At 39.4% G+C, this 13,505-nt stretch overlaps 1 protein-coding gene across 1 annotated transcript in view; it reads left to right on the plus strand.

The window, feature by feature from the left end:
- slit3 (slit homolog 3 (Drosophila)) overlaps window positions 1-13,119 on the plus strand; it is a 240,093-nt gene extending 226,974 nt beyond the window's left edge. Inside the window, exons 34-38 of the mRNA XM_086260441.1 lie at window positions 8,073-8,227; window positions 8,691-8,851; window positions 9,431-9,588; window positions 10,015-10,220; window positions 10,322-13,119. Of these exons, the coding sequence (XP_086116567.1) occupies window positions 8,073-8,227; window positions 8,691-8,851; window positions 9,431-9,588; window positions 10,015-10,220; window positions 10,322-10,569 (928 nt within the window). The 3' untranslated portion in view covers window positions 10,570-13,119. The remainder of the gene's footprint in view (window positions 1-8,072; window positions 8,228-8,690; window positions 8,852-9,430; window positions 9,589-10,014; window positions 10,221-10,321) is intronic.
- Window positions 13,120-13,505: the final 386 nt, after the last annotated feature.

Consider the following 13,505-nt stretch of genomic DNA (forward strand, 5'->3'; position numbering starts at 1 on the left):
TTTATTTCATACACATATAAGACGAGGAGAAAGGGCTAATACAATGTCAAAATTACAATATGAAAAACTGCATACAATATTACCTCAAGTGGTTTTTGGATATATAACACACAGAGAATCTTATACAAGTTGTAACGTGGGCTCATCAGCACAAACATATGTGTATTTATGTTACTACATAATATCAAAAACAGCTCGTGGGTGTTTGTAATGAAACGCCATATATTAGACCAGATATTTACTGTACATAGACAGTGTTTACTGCACAGGGTAGGGTGAGTCCACCACGCTGCTAATCCAAATACAATACTGTTAGACTTTTATTTCTTATTACAGTGTATAAAAGTGTGGCTGTGTGTGTGTGTGTGTGTGTGTGTGTGTGTGTGTGTGTGTGTGTGTGTGTAAGGGGGGTTCTCATTCACTCTTCATTCTCCTTGCTGTATATTCTGAGTGATTTTCTTCCTTTGTGGGTTTTTTTCACACTTTCTCTGGATAAAAACAAAGTCATAAGAAAAGGAGACTGTGGTCTTTTGATAATATGCAGCCCGCTCATAATGAATTTAAGTTTAAGATTAAGGTATTACATCATACTACAAATCCCTTAAGTAACTCAAGGAGAAGAAAATTTAAGCCACAGTTTACTAGGTCAAGGGCAAGACTGGCTCTGCATCAGATATTTCAAATTTGAATCATTTACACCGTCAAATTTTTGTAGGAATTGTTCAGAATAATCTACCTACAGTAAAATCTGCATACAGATTGACTTTAGTTTATTGTTTAGCTTTTATACTTTCGTACTTTTTTATTAGTTCTCATTTTCCTCATGTTTTTATTTTGTTGTACTAATGTAAATTTACCTTGAGGATCTTTAAAGGTGCCTATAAATAACATTTATTATTATTATTATTATTGTTGTTGTTGTTGTTGTTGCCTGATTTGCTTCTATGTCATTAGACAAACTTAGATTTGCTTTTCTCTGAAAAACAGAAATTCAGGTTCTATATAAATTAAAATTGATAGATGTTAATTACATTTATTTTAAATCTCAAAATAAGGCAAGAAAGTCTTTGCTTGTAGTAGAGTTAAATTGTTAAAGACAATATATGCTCCTTTATTTATATGACATTTGGTGTTTGTATCTACTGATATGATGGCATGTTTTTCATCAGATGCGATTTCCATATGGGTTAGGCAATGTGATAAACATTGGGTCGATTTAAACCTTGTATACAATCTGCGCCATTTGGGTGGAAAATCAGAATTTGCCTTTAGGACAATATCTTTCAGTTTTTGTTTTTTTTTTTCTTCCATGCTGTGCCTTTACCACAGAGGGCCATAGCTCAATAGAGATGCTGTGTTATATATTTAGCAGTTGTTCAGAAGACTCATGTATTGATAGTAATCAACTTTGCTCCAGACCTCCACCAGTACAGTTAGGCATTCAGCTCAGCTTCAGAGCTGCAGCCCTTTATTTAAAGATGTTCTTTCTTGGTTGGAAAGAAAAACCTACTAAACTATCATGTTTGACTTGTTTGTTGACATTTGTATAATTTTTTGATTTCTGTGGTGCTATTCTGTTTCTTTTGGGTAGGGTGACATGTGGAAGCCACATATATCAAATATGACCTTAAAAAGAATATGTGCTTGTGTTTAACAATGAATGACATATCGGGAAAAGCAAGGAGAATACAAGAGGAATGGCTCATTATAGAGGAAGGAAGGATCAAATGAAAGACTGAAAATGATGGGATGAAGCTAATTAGATATTGGCACAGATGGGGTGGGATGGAGGCAGGGCTGAAAGGGTTGACTAGGAGAGGGGACAGCAACAGAGACACACAGATGCATAGAAAGACAGATTGATCTGCTAACAGTCTGATAACGATAGAAAGAGACCCAGAAAGCCAGATGGATGGACTGATGCTGGATGGAAGGCATGAATGAAAGACCAGACGACACAATAAACAGATAACTGAGTAGAATACATTTCCCGCCAAAGGAGGAAAACGGAAGGGGTAAAACAGATGGATGGAAGCCGTCGAAATGAAAAGACCATGTAATGCAGCTGAACTGCAGGATGGATGAGAGAGTACAGAGGGATGACCGAGGGATGGAGTGAAAGAGGGCGAAGAACAGAGGGAAAAAGCAAACCACAGACTGAGTCAGGGAATTATCCTTGTCTGGTCTTGTTAACTTGACATGGGCCACGCCTGGAAGGGAAACAGACAGACACAGTGCAAGAACAACTGAGAAAAGTGGAGAGAGACAGATGACGACAGGGTAGAGAGAGAACGTATACCGGTACTTTAAGAACATAAAAAGCAGAAAAAATAGTGTCAAATGGGAAAAAACAAATCCGGATATGGGAGTGACAGAGTATGAAACAAAGATCCATACAATGAAGTCGTGTCTAAGCCTACAATGCTATAGCTCTCAGTAAACACTGTCTCTGAAAGGAGACAAGGCAGAACTCCAGTACTGAGGCTTATTTTACCACAAGCTGCTATGCCATTTTTTGATTACATGACTCTGACTATTTCAAATGGTCTGTCTTATCTCCCCTAATTTAGAAATACATTGTAAACTAATTCAAACCACATGGCTGGGCAGGCACCACAAAACACCCTGCCACCACTGAACTGATAGTGTCCAGAATGGCGTAACTGTTTAACCACCACAATCTTAGCACAGCAATTCTGGCAGATCCCAAATATGGCACTGACTATACAGCGGTTGTACAGCCAGCGCCAGAAACCAGTGCCAGTCCCTGGGATGTTTCTGAGTGATCCCTGGGTTAGTTATCTTGTGAAGAAACTAGAGAGCCTGGGCGATATGTTCAAGCCAGTTTGGCACAGTGTGCTGAAATGAAGCAGTCATGGCCAGATAACACAGACCAGTGTTAAATGAGAAACCAGTCCGTCTGTGGATTCTTACAGATTACGTGTAAGGTCCCCTGTGGAGTTCATTTGTCAACAAATTTTACAGTTTACAGTAATAGCTATTAAAATAACCATTACTAAGAGCCATTAAAGCACATTGTGTGCAACCTAAATGATAGCAAATGTAATAATTTCATTTCTCTTTCCTCATAAAACATGCACAATCACTTTCTATACATTCTGTATTTTTCCATATATGTAATTTAGTTAAGAGGCCATGCATGCATTGCTATCACACATAGATATCACCCACTGACAGCCTGCTTCACCAAGTGGCAAGCTCAGTATGCAGTTACCACCTCGTTTAATGACGGCTGTGACATCTCACTGATCATGAATGATGTTTCCACAGCTCGAGAAATATGCTGAAGGAGAGAAGAGAGTCGGCCGTGGAATAAGTCACACAACATTGACCTTCAAGACTTGAGTTTGATACTCGCCATTTGGGTTACATTTCAGCATTGTTAAAGTGTAGCGTTAAAATATACACTTTCACAATGCTGAACACAGGTTACCATGTGATGGGTGAGAAGTGACTTGTATCACCCTGATAACCTGGTAGAATACAATCAGGAATTTATATGCACTTATTCACCACCACTATATATCTCCTACATAATATGGGTCACTATAGGTATAAGAGGTTGACGACTAGCCATACTTATGAGTGATCACAACTGATCAGTGGGATAAATATTTGTCATAACAAAAATGGAGCTAAAAAAAAAATCCACTGGCTAGCTTTAAAACAGAGAGGTGGCTAATACTAGAGAAATGCAAACATTTACATACATACACAGTGTATTGGAACTGCATATGCCTTTTGGTGCATGCACCTTTTGACAGAAGCAAACCTGTCCAGACAACACAAATATCAACAGCAAAAAAGGGAAAAAAGAAATTGAGGACTGCAAAAAGGAGGAGAATTTCAACAGGCCTCACTAAAAAAATACAGAGGCAGAAACCAGAGGGAATAATTAAACTGAAATGAATACAAGGGATGTGTCGAAGAGGGGAATGTCTCTTTTTGTAGTTCAAAAAAAAAAAATCGAGATGGAAGGCAGCTACAGAAGGAGAGGCAGGGGAAGGTTTACAAGTCTTTCACTGTGCCCTCATTAGCGCCAGATGAAAGTGTTAAATGAAAATGTGTGCCTTTGTGTGTGCATGCCAGTGTGCAGGGGACGGGGCACAACGCATCTGTTTGTTGTGTATTCATGTGGTGCCCTTTACTAAATGTCACACTAATCTCCCATCAGGTCAAAGAGAGCACATCTACTGTTATTCATCAGCAAGTGACAGAGTGAGTGATGCAGGGATGGATGGGTTCTTGAAAGGAGAAAGGGATCGAGCAGTAAAGGCAGCATAGAAAAAAAAGGATAGGGGAATGGATGAGTGGGCAGAAAGGAGACAGAAGAAAGACAGGTAAAGTGTTGAAGGAAGATGATGACGGATGGTTGAACAAGAGAAAAGGGAAAGTGATGCAAAGAATGGAAGAAGCATTATAAATGGCCATGGATTTGAGCTTATGTCAAACATAATCATTTCTGGAGGGCATAACGTAACATAACAGTTGGACTTTGTGCAGGTGTTCCTTAATTGTAACTCACTTAAATATGCAGCGTATCACATACACCCAGTATGGAAACATACATACAAACGAGTGACCATAGCAAGCAGTTTCTATTCAGATACAGGGCTTCCTCAAGATTTTGGACCTTCATTTGGGTGAATAAAGTGACTGAATGTCTGACCTGAATCTGGCCACAAGGCTGTGGTTAAAACAGACAGACAATCCTTGAACATTATAGGTTTAAAATTCTCAGAGGCTATTGAGACATTCGAATACTGAGTTCTTAGAGGCCTGAAACAACAAGTCCTCATTCCTGAGACTCGACATCAAAACGCAGCGAATCCACTCCTGAAAAGTACAAATTTCATCTGAACTGGCCAGCCTGGTTTAGTGAAAGCTGAAAAAATAAGGAAAGAAAACAGTGAAGGAGTGCTCCATTCTCCAGCTGCTGTCTCAGTAATGGCTAATTGAGGTTACCACAGCAATATGGAACTGGGATGTGTGTCTGCTGAGCATCATTGTAATCAGACTGGGCTGTTTAACACACACATACATACAGTCTCACAAACAAGTTAGCTCACTCGAACATACTTCGATATTGCACAAAGACTACATACTACTGTAGTTGTATAGACTTGTAGATGTATAGTTGTTAAAAAACATTCACACATGCATGTTTGCAAGCTCACATACAGACGCAGCAAATGTGCTTCAGAAACAGCGTAATAAATGACAGGAGTGGCTAATTAGATTTAACAGTGTAAGTGGATCTCCATGGTTATTTCTAATCCAAATATGTTTTTTCAGTTTGAGATAAAGTCAATGACCTGTAATTACTTCTGGGTTTGTATTAGACTCTGTTATATGACAGAAAGCCAGTTTTGGGGTTTGGGAAGTTCTTTTTGGTGAAGTTTATTTGTGTGTGTATGTGCTCATTCAGGATTTTGGACTGACAGGAAATTGTTGTCCCTTGTGGCTTTGGATGAATACAGTGAAAGTTAGAGAGAGAAGCAGTTTCAATCTGCTACGGCTGTGTGTTTGTTTTTATTGAATTCTATAATGGACAGTTTCTTGTACTAATACACAGGGCTAACAGAGTGCTCTTTAGAAGTGTCTAAAACATACACAATTGTGCACACATTTGGAAGCACTGTATCCATCCATCCATTTTCGTAACTGCCTGTTTAATTAATGGTCAGGCTTGGGCCTATCCGAGCTGTCATAGCGCAAAAGGTGGGGCGCACACTGGACAATATGCATATGTATCTCAGAGCTAATACCAAGGGACAAGCACCCATTCCTGCTCACATTCAGACTTATAGTTTACTTACAATTTAGATTAATCAGTTAACCTAATATTCATGTCTTCTAACTGTGGGAGGAAGTACCTGTTGAAAACCCACCTAAGCAAAGGCAGAAGATGCAAACTCCACACAGAAAGGCTCGAGCTGGCCAGTGTATTTAAACCCAGGACCTTTTTGCTGTTATATACTTTAAATCTGCAGAATAATTCACAAACATGCAGGCACACAAATCATGGACAAGCTATTGAAAATATCCACTTTAAAAAATAAGGACGTTTAATGTTGGTAACATTCAAACTCATACACTCACCTGCAGCGCTGCCAGCTGCTCAGACTCAGACACGCTAGTCTTTAGTCAGCTACTTCCATCTGGTGGATTTTTGGTTTCACAACAAGTCCAGTGCTGTGTTTGCCATGTCCATGTGTTAAAAAAATGTGTTTATAGGGTTCCTAAACAACACATCAATCTGAGAGTTTTCAGCTTTGTGAGCAGCTCCATTTAATTTAAGAAGACAAGCAGTTGAGCAAATGAGGGGAAAATGAGATGAAGAGCTTTTGGACTGAAAGCAAATAAGCTTTAGAAGAGGAATAGGGTAAAAATGACTGTTAAATGACATTGGGGCTAGAAAGGTGATTGAAGCAGAGCAAAAGGAGAAAAAGAGAAGAGGAAGTGGATGGGGAAGAAGATAATGAAAAGGAAGTGATGAATAAAGAGGAAAGAAGAGAATGATATGTAATGCAAAAAATGAAAGAACTAGAGTAATACAAAGTTAGGTTTGAGGAGGAGGCTGCTGAGGTACATAACTGATTTTTCTGGCTAGCAGACCATCATTTTGCTATGTTTACTAGGCCTGTTCTCAGCCTTTATTAAATTACATGGTTCCTAATGGAAACCATGTATGTGTCTGTACTGAGTCTACAGTTGTTATTTTACAAGCTTTTAGCTGCGTGCTGAACACGACTGATGTCATGACAATCAAATGCTTTTCACATTTGTTGATGGACAGTCACATGTCCTTGTAAAACCTCCATTCAAATCTCAGATTAGCACTTTCAATTAATAGAAACTGGTTAAAAAAATAGATTCCTAATTTTTACCCAGTTGTCGAGGACAGTGTCACGTGAGGAGACAAAGCAAATGAGTCCATAATAAATTCTTGATTCTTTTTAAGGCCTGTTAATGTGTTATACTGTATGTTGTAATGCATACTGTTCTTTTGTCCTTCTGTATGGTCAGCATTTTTATGAAAGTCACACTGGCCTATATCCAGAACTCACAAACTTTGCTCCATTTGCTGTTAATGTAACATCGCTGTAATCTGAACGCTTTATAAACAGCTGTCAATCACAGCTGATTTAAGGCTCCTTAGCTAGTTAGCAAATAAGTGGTTGCAGACAAAGGGAAGTATTGTCCTGATGTTTCGCTGTGGGAGTCTGGAGCAGACCACCAGCAGAAAGAGTAGCTTCACTTGTTCATTTCTGTTTTTGATGTTCTGCAAGAACTTGGTTGAGCGGAGGCACGGTCAACTTTACCACCCCGCGATTTACCTCTCTTTCCCTCCCTGTCTCTCATTCTCGCTCTCTCTCTCTCCTTCTCTCAGCTTTGCCAAACCACTGTCTCTATAGCTGTCTGTCTCCCCTCCAGCAAAAACCACTTAGCAGAGAATCTCAGACACACGCATTCACACAAGAACACATACACTTTCCTCCCAGGGTCAAACGTGGTGCAAAAGGTCATAATGTTAGTTCTTTGCAGACTTCTCTTCAATGGAAACATTTATTCTTCCAAAAAATATCAGAACTTTACCACAATGGTCCAAACTGGTTGAGTCCGGCTATTAAATTGTAAGAATCCGGTTTTGCCCCAAGGCTTGAGCTCATCAGAACAAACAAGCCCATGTGCTGCTAGAAAGTACTGGGCCTCAACCCCCATGTTAGGAAATCATGAAATAGATCAAGCGCACATTATAATCCCTTCCACAGTAACACAATATTGAGGATGTAATCAGTGTGTTTTATGTCTCGGGATAGCATTTCGACACAGATTTCCCTAATTTCTTTTTCATTTAGGTTGGTCGATTTGCAAACACAACAAAACAAAGAAAAAATAGTTTGACTCGAAAATGTTTGGAGTCTGTTTTGTGTCTGTTTTTCCAATTTGCTCTAACAGTTTTTGCAACGGTAATCTATCATAATCATGCACGTACTGAAATTATGTCCTTTTTTTTCTGTTTGTGTGCATTTGTGCGTTCGTTACAGCGTTGAGTCTGTGAATGACGGGCTTTTCCACACAGTTGAGCTGCTTATTCAGAACCACTCACTGAGCCTAGTGGTGGATAACAGCACCAACAAGAGCCTGGGAAAGCTGGCACGCCAGCCCTCCGTCGACCACAACACCCAGCTTTACATAGGAGGTACGCACACGCATTTCTTCATAAACACGATGCATTTGCGGTACACAGATGTTACTTTGGCCTACCCTACTTCTTGTTTGCTGTGCAGCGCATGGGTACATACGCGTATAGGCACACACAACATGCAAACGCGCACGCAGACTAACGCACACTAAATCACAGCAAGGGTTGTGGTAAGGAAGTGGAAAACTGTTTTTATTCAACTTTTCTTCAAGAAAGAGGGTAGACACGCCTCTGAGAACAGTAACTCCTTTTTTCTCGAGTAAGAGAGACATACTGTTATTGTGCAATAGTGAGAGCTGCAATGCTGTATCCTTGTTGTTTTTTACACTGTATTTCAGTGTAAGCCAAGCCAGAATGAAACCAATAAAGGAAATATCTTAATCAAACATTATACTATACTTTCCATTGTTATTACTGCTCATTTCTGTCTGTTTCTGGTTTTATTTTCACCAATTCCCAGGAGTGCCATCCCAGGTCGTGGCCTCAGGTCTGCGTCCAGGGCCTGAACGATCCCCTCAGGGTTTTAGTGGCTGCGTCCACAATGTCCAGATCAATGGGGAGCCTCAAGACCTGAGTTATAGATCCAGAGGAGCAGGACAGCTACAAAGAATTGAGGGCAAGGTAATTACTCAACGGCTGGCATAGATTCCACAGCATTTACTAGAACGCACAGTAGCATGTTAAAATTAAATTAAATTAAAAGTATTATAAGTTCATTCAGTGCTGTTAAGAAACCTTGAAGGTTTTATTGAGAACTCTATGGCCTACATTGGTTTTGTAACTCATAATCCCGTAACTCTGTCCTGTAAGTTCGCCTATCAACATATCATCAAAGAAAGTTATGTTTGGCAATAGTAAGAGGACATCTGGCTGAAATACCATGTAAAAAATCATAGTGAAAAACCTTATGACAGCAGTGTTCTGTTTTGGGTTCGGAGCAAGGATCCAATCCAAGCAAGCGTTCACTTTCATAATATAAGCCACAGTAGAAGTCTGATGAGTTTTAAGGCACTTCAACAAAGTCAGCAGCTGCTATGGAAAAGTATACACGCTGTCTTTCCAATTTGGAAACATATTTAATCTGGACCCTTGAAGGGCTGCAGCATTAAGGCAACATCAAAACATTTCTCTGGTTGCGCCACCTACCTCCATGCTTGTCGTTTCTAACAGTGATTTCTTCATTTTATGTTCTGTCACTAGGGTGATGGCATTCTTGCGGGGTGTCATTCGTGCAGTGTTTGTGCACAGGGTGCATGTAGAGAAGGAGGGGAGACGGGAGTAACTTGCGATTGTCCTCCTGGACGCAGTGGGGCTCTGTGTGACCAGACGACAGGCACAAACCCCTGTCAGAACAACAGGTAAGCCAAAATGGCAGAGACATTGAATGTGAGGTGTGAATTTAACTTGCAATTACTAACTCATAGGGGCACACATTCTGTAAAGCGTGCATTTTGTAACAGTTTTAGTTTTAGTTTAGTTTGCTAAGTTATACTGATAGGAGAATGAAAGAAACCCTCGTGTCAGACCCTTTGACCACACACAGAAGCAAAATTTCCCTGGTCAAGCTTTATTTTCTGTTTGTTATATAAAATGAATAATTGCCACCTGTTTGTGATGTTTCTAATGCCATTTTGTCATACAAGCCAGCCAGGTATCTGTTTAGTATAGATTTTGAAATCATGTGGGTTTAGTGGTTTTAAAGCAACCATGGATGAAACCACTTTCCAACCCCAGCATAATTCTCTCCTGTAACATGTTTTCCTTCTGCTCTGCTCTTTCTCCAGATGTTCTCATGGCCAGTGTGTTCCCAAGGGTCAGTCTTACAGTTGCCAGTGTCATGAAGGCTATCAGGGTCAGTTCTGTAACCGACGACAGGAGCCTCCAGCATGCAGGGGGGTTCGCTGTGGGCGTGGGGAGTGTCGGGTGTCAGAAAGGGGAGAGCCGTTCTGTCACTGTCAGCCAGGGTTCACCGGGCCTATTTGTGACACAGGTAACACTGAAAGATTATAAAAAGAAGAAACGGAAATTTGCCGAGAATGAGAGCATATTATGATTTAAAATGTGCTTTTTTTTAACGCCACCAACATGCAGAAATCACATGTCAAGGAGAAATGGTAAGAGAACAGCTGAAGCGCCACCAACCCTTAAGAACATGCACGTCCACCAGCAAGATTCCCCGCATGGACTGTTCCAGATCCTGCCAGGCTTCACCTGGTGTTTGCTGTAGCGTCACCAAGACCAGACGGAGGAAGGTGGTTTTCCGCTGCACAGACGGCACCTCGTACTCAGAGGAGATGGAAACCGCTCTGGAATGCGGCTGCTCCAAATGTCCGTTGTAACAGCACGGCAGTTTGTTTTGCAGCACTCACCGCCGCCTTTTTGTGAATTCCACACATCAACGAAGTTGTCGCTCGGAGAATTTTCCACATTGATGAGCACCAGCATGACACAATTTTTAATTTCCACATTTTGTTTGACCGCTGCCAATTTGCTGCCAAGAGAAACGATAAACAGAAACAAAAATGGGACACGTGTGTGTGTTTTGACAGAGAGAAAATATATTGTAAGATATAAGTGAGAAAAAAACATAGAAGTTATTTTTATTATGGATTTTTTTTTCTAAAAGATGATAAAAGGACTGATTTTTGTAATATGTTGATTATATAATGTGTTGCATAGTATAAAAATGTTATTTTTACCTTGTAAGAAGTACACAGCAAAATAGATTAACATTCCTTAAAAGTATATGAATTTATATATGTGTAAATCTATATAAATATTTACCCTAACCCAATGAATTTTATATCTTCTAAGTGTATTTGCATGATGTTAATGTGAGTGCCAATGTGTGGGACACTGGGAGAGAAGAGCAGAGAAGAAGAAGAGCTCTGTTGATTCCACACAAAGGAAAAGGTGGCAGGCTTTTGAAGTCCTTCTTGGAGGCTAAAAGCGAACTGTATGTGCCTAGCTAACCTGCTTCTCTATATAATGGACATTATCCTCACATGTGAGTTCCCATAAAAGACTCTTTTCACAGAGATGATTTAACAGTTTGCTCTAATATTGTGTCATTCTTATTTGCTGTTGCACGCCACACTTGGAGCCACATAAGGTTTGACATTAAATTGGAAAGGCATCTGCTATTCATTGGAAAATGTTATGAATCAGAAATTCCCATAGAAATCAATAATAATGAAAAACATGCTGTAAATTCAGCATTATGCTCACTCTGAACTTGTTCGAGTTAGACTGCTGAGATTTAAAACATACACAAGTGGAGACGGGAAGACATCTTTTTTGAGTTATCCTTTTAAATAACAAGACGTTTTCTCTCAAGAGTCACTTACTGAGTGTAGCTGGTTGGGCTCCGAGGTATTTTTTTACACCCATAACAAATGGAGTGATGTCACACCTGCATAATACCTACACGTCAATGCTGCAATGTGAGATGTCAAACTTGGTATAAATAGCAAATACGCCAATTCTCGCTGTTTGCTATTCAATTAATGCTTAACAAGGACAAACTGTTTCAATAACAACAATACACCAAAGTCACATGTTTTTGCCTTAACAGATAAGGATGTCAGAAATCATTGAAAAATGTTGCTGATTTATGCAAGTTCACTACTTTTGATGTGCCTGTGTTGAAATCCAAAAGGTTTGCTGCAATATTTTCAACAGCTGCTACTGAATTGTTTTTGGATAAATAAGCATCATAGTGTCACATGTAGCAATTCACACCAGTCCATAACAACAATCAAAATAAATGTGTGGCCTTACGTGGTATACCTCTCCCTAATCACTTAATTAGATCGTATTTTAAGGTCCTAGGAAATATAAAAACCTCAAATTAAGTAATATAAAGCCTTAACCACGTGGCAGTTCTTTCAGTTTGAAAGATTGTCTGTAGAAAGTGCCTCATAGCTTTGTGATGAATGTGAAACTGCAGTACCACGTACCAATTTCTGTGTTTTACCCTCTGTTATAAGAATAGAGCATTTGTTGTGTTACAATAACAATATATAATGCAAGAACCAATATTTGCTTTAAAATGCATATGGAAGGAATCATTTTATTGTAAAGGTGAAGATTTTGGTAATTCAATAATGGTTTTAATTTGAGTGTTGACATTGTAGGTGGAGGTTAAAAACTATTATGTGCTCTTGTTGACCAAAATGTAATTTGCTCCGGTGTGATCACAGCAAACCTCCACCATCACAACTAAAAACAGCTTCAGTCAGTTTGTCACATAAGAGAATCTGATTACACGCAAGAAACAACAACACAACTGAACACAAATACATTACCTGTGCAGTTTCTTATTGCCCACAGTTGACTAACACAATTAAAAGTATTAATATGATGTAACTACTACTGTACTGTTTACTTTATACAATGTTGCTTTGTTTACACAGAGGCAAAGCATCATCAGTAAATTTACAGCTCTGCTATTAAAGGTTTGCAACAGTGTTAAAATGATGATTTTCTACACTTTTATTCTTCTTGCTTCTTCACTATGAACATTTTCCTTTCATTCCCTACTTTTCTTCCAATGTTCAAGAGAATATTATCTTTTCCCCACAGTGTCTCCTTCATTCACAACCTATCCCCTTTCATTTTCCTACTTGTTAGCTTCTATCCTCATTTTTACAGCAGTTCCAGCCTTTAACTGTCCCCTCGTTTCCTTTTACCCACTGCACATCTTCGTCTCCTGATACTGATTGCTTAGCTTTTCATTCTGAACAAAATAAAGCACCTCAGTTATTAGTTATTGACAATGAAAATAACTGTAAAATCAAACACGTGTATATGTCCTAGGTTTAAAAAACACGATTATGTGAGTGATAATTGATACTTATGTTGAATGTTAAAATTAAACTACCATTGAAACTATAATAATCTTTCATGTGTGAGTTTTTAAATACAGTGTGCCAGTGGAAAGTGTGCTTACTGTACCCAGTCTTCAGTCACTAGAGCTCAATCCACTAGAGCACCTTTGGGATGGGGTGAAATGGGAGATTCACAGCTGTCTTACTTGCAGTATGATGCCGTCATTATGGTATGTCACCATGCAGTATGTCAGTATGGAATGTTTCCAGCACCTTGTTTAATCAATGCCATAAAGAATTAGGTCAAGAAATCAAAGGGGGTCCATCCAGGTTCAATTTGGGTTCTGTACCAGAGGCCTGGGAGCTTAAGGGTCCTGCACAGTATCTTTGCTGCTCCAACTTTACTCCTCTGGACAGAGAGCTCGGATTTTGTTCCTGGTATCTGC

Source organism: Aulonocara sp. 'chitande type north' Nkhata Bay, linkage group LG2 (genome assembly GCF_057382095.1).
Source record: "Aulonocara sp. 'chitande type north' Nkhata Bay isolate Kocher_YH1m ecotype deep benthic linkage group LG2, A_spYH_male_GT1.1, whole genome shotgun sequence".
Lineage (NCBI taxonomy): Eukaryota > Metazoa > Chordata > Actinopteri > Cichliformes > Cichlidae > Aulonocara > Aulonocara sp. 'chitande type north' Nkhata Bay.